The sequence below is a fragment of the Dipodomys ordii genome, unplaced genomic scaffold (assembly GCF_000151885.1).
Source record: "Dipodomys ordii isolate 6190 unplaced genomic scaffold, Dord_2.0 Scaffold55, whole genome shotgun sequence".
Taxonomy (NCBI): Eukaryota; Metazoa; Chordata; class Mammalia; order Rodentia; family Heteromyidae; genus Dipodomys; species Dipodomys ordii.
Genome location: NW_012267271.1, coordinates 4,727,796 through 4,729,835, shown reverse-complemented (window position 1 = coordinate 4,729,835; position 2,040 = coordinate 4,727,796). Strand labels below are relative to the sequence as shown.

The following is a 2,040-nucleotide window of genomic DNA, read 5'->3' as shown; positions in this document are numbered from 1 at the left end:
AAAAGACAAATATAAACTTAAGCTTATACATACTCATATATTTTTGTTAGAAAATAAAATAAAAACAGAGAGACAGATATGGTGGCTCATGACTGTAATCCCAGCACTCAGGAAGCTGACACTGAAAGAACACAAGTTTGAGGGCTACATAGCAAGACCTTGTAAGCAAGACTCATATCAATAAGAGAAAAAGAAAGAGAATAGGGAAATGGGGAAAGGAAAAGAAAAAGAGACTCAAAGTCAGTGCAGGAGGCTCAGACCTATAATCCTAGCTATTCAGAAGGCTAAAATCTGAGGACTGAGGTAGAAAGCTAGTCTGGACAGAAAAGTTCATGAGACTTTTATCTACAATTAGCTAGCAAAAAGTCAGAAGTGAATCTGGGGCTCAAATGATAGAGCATTAGCCTTGAGTGAGAAAGTTCAGGGACAGCATCCAGGCCCTGAGTTCAAGCCCTAGTACTAGCACACACACAAATTTAAAGCCAGGTGAAGATGTGGCTTAAGTGGTAGAATACCAGCCAAGGAAAAAGAAAGCTTCCAGGCTGGGGAGGTGGCTCAGTGGTAGAGTGGTTGCCTTGCATGCATGAAGCCTTGGGTTGGATTCCTAAGTATCATGCAAGCAGAAAAAGTTGGAAGTGGTAGGATAAAGTGCTAGTCTTGAGCAAAAGAAGCTCAGGGACAGTGCCCAGGCCCTGAGTTCAAGCTCCAGGACTGGCAAAAAAAAAGAAAAGAAAAAAGAAAAGCTTTCAAAGAGTAAAGCAAAAGCAGAGGTTAGAATTTAAGGGCAGCACAGGCATGAAGGTTCCTGAGTCTCCATCTGAACCAATTGCTGGGGTGGTCGCACAAGTGCGTTCTGGTTCTAAGGGAAGCATAATGACATACAGTCCAGACTAGCCCAGCATAAAGCAAGTCTCTCCCTCAAGAATAACCAATAACAGGTCAGGCGCTGGTGGCTCATGCCTATAATCCTAGCTACCCAGGGGGCTGAGATCTGAGGATCACCGTTCAAAGCCAGCCCAGGCAAGACAGTCTGTGAGACTCTTATATATAATAAATTACTCAGAAAAAGCTGGAAGTAGCACTGTGGCTCAAATGGTAGAGCACTAGCCTTGAGCTCAGGCTCAGGGACAGGGCCCAGACTCTGGGTTCAAGCCCTGGGACTGGCAAAAAAGAAAAGAGAACAACCAATAACCAATGCAAGAAGAGGCTGAACACATAGCTCAAGTGGTAGAGCGTCTACCTACAAGGGCAAGAGGAAGAGGAGATCAGCCCACACCTGTCTATCCCCCCTGCCTCCAATGCGAGCTTGGTTCTCTCTTGACTTCTGTGCCCCTCTCTGATCCCTGAGCCCTGCAGCAATGTGTTCCTCTTACAGGAGGAGAGAGACTGCCCCCGCCTGGGTCCTCAGAACAGAACACCTCCGAGTACAGGGCGGGTACTCAGCAGAGACGCCAGGGTGAGGGCAGTGCTTGGTGATGTCCACACAGCGTTGGACAGAGGTGGTGCATCGCTGCTGAGCCTGTGTCTGTGCGGCATGCCATGACTAGGGCAAGCTGTCCCCTGCTGTCCCCAAGGAGTGCAGGCATGCTCACCTCCTCCCAGATGGAGTAGTGGCTGAGGAAACAGCCAATCTCGCCCTTGGTCAGTGTGCGGCCTGAGTAGGGGTCCTGGTAGCCCGGGAGCAGGTCCACACCCAGGGTCCTGAGGATGCTTCTGTTGAGCAGCCTGCAAAACACACCTGGTTAGCAGGTTCTGCAGAGGGGCCTCCCCTGGGTCCCTGGGGACAGTCACCCTGGAGTCTGGTTTGAAGGAGGCTGAGCACTGTGCCTCCTTTCTGTGCTCTGAGCTGTCAGCAACTGTCCTGGAGAACCTGGCACCAACTTTGGGGAAGCCTCATGTGTCTCTGTTTACACCAGCGGCTCCTCCTGAGGGGGAAGTACTTCAGGAGGAATGTGAGCAACACGCTAAACACTTCCTGGGCAGACACTGAGCAAAGAGTAGACATCCTCAAGTCCTAAGAGCTGGGAGAGCCTGGTGCCA

At 49.8% G+C, this 2,040-nt stretch overlaps 1 protein-coding gene across 1 annotated transcript in view; it reads right to left on the bottom strand.

The window, feature by feature from the left end:
• The window catches only part of Cercam (cerebral endothelial cell adhesion molecule), an 11,616-nt gene that overhangs the window by 3,046 nt on the left and 6,530 nt on the right, over window positions 1-2,040 (bottom strand). Inside the window, exons 9-10 of the mRNA XM_013021266.1 lie at window positions 1,882-1,975; window positions 1,593-1,738 (exon numbers count right to left, since the gene is read on the bottom strand). Coding sequence (XP_012876720.1) covers window positions 1,593-1,738; window positions 1,882-1,975 — 240 coding nt within the window. The remainder of the gene's footprint in view (window positions 1-1,592; window positions 1,739-1,881; window positions 1,976-2,040) is intronic.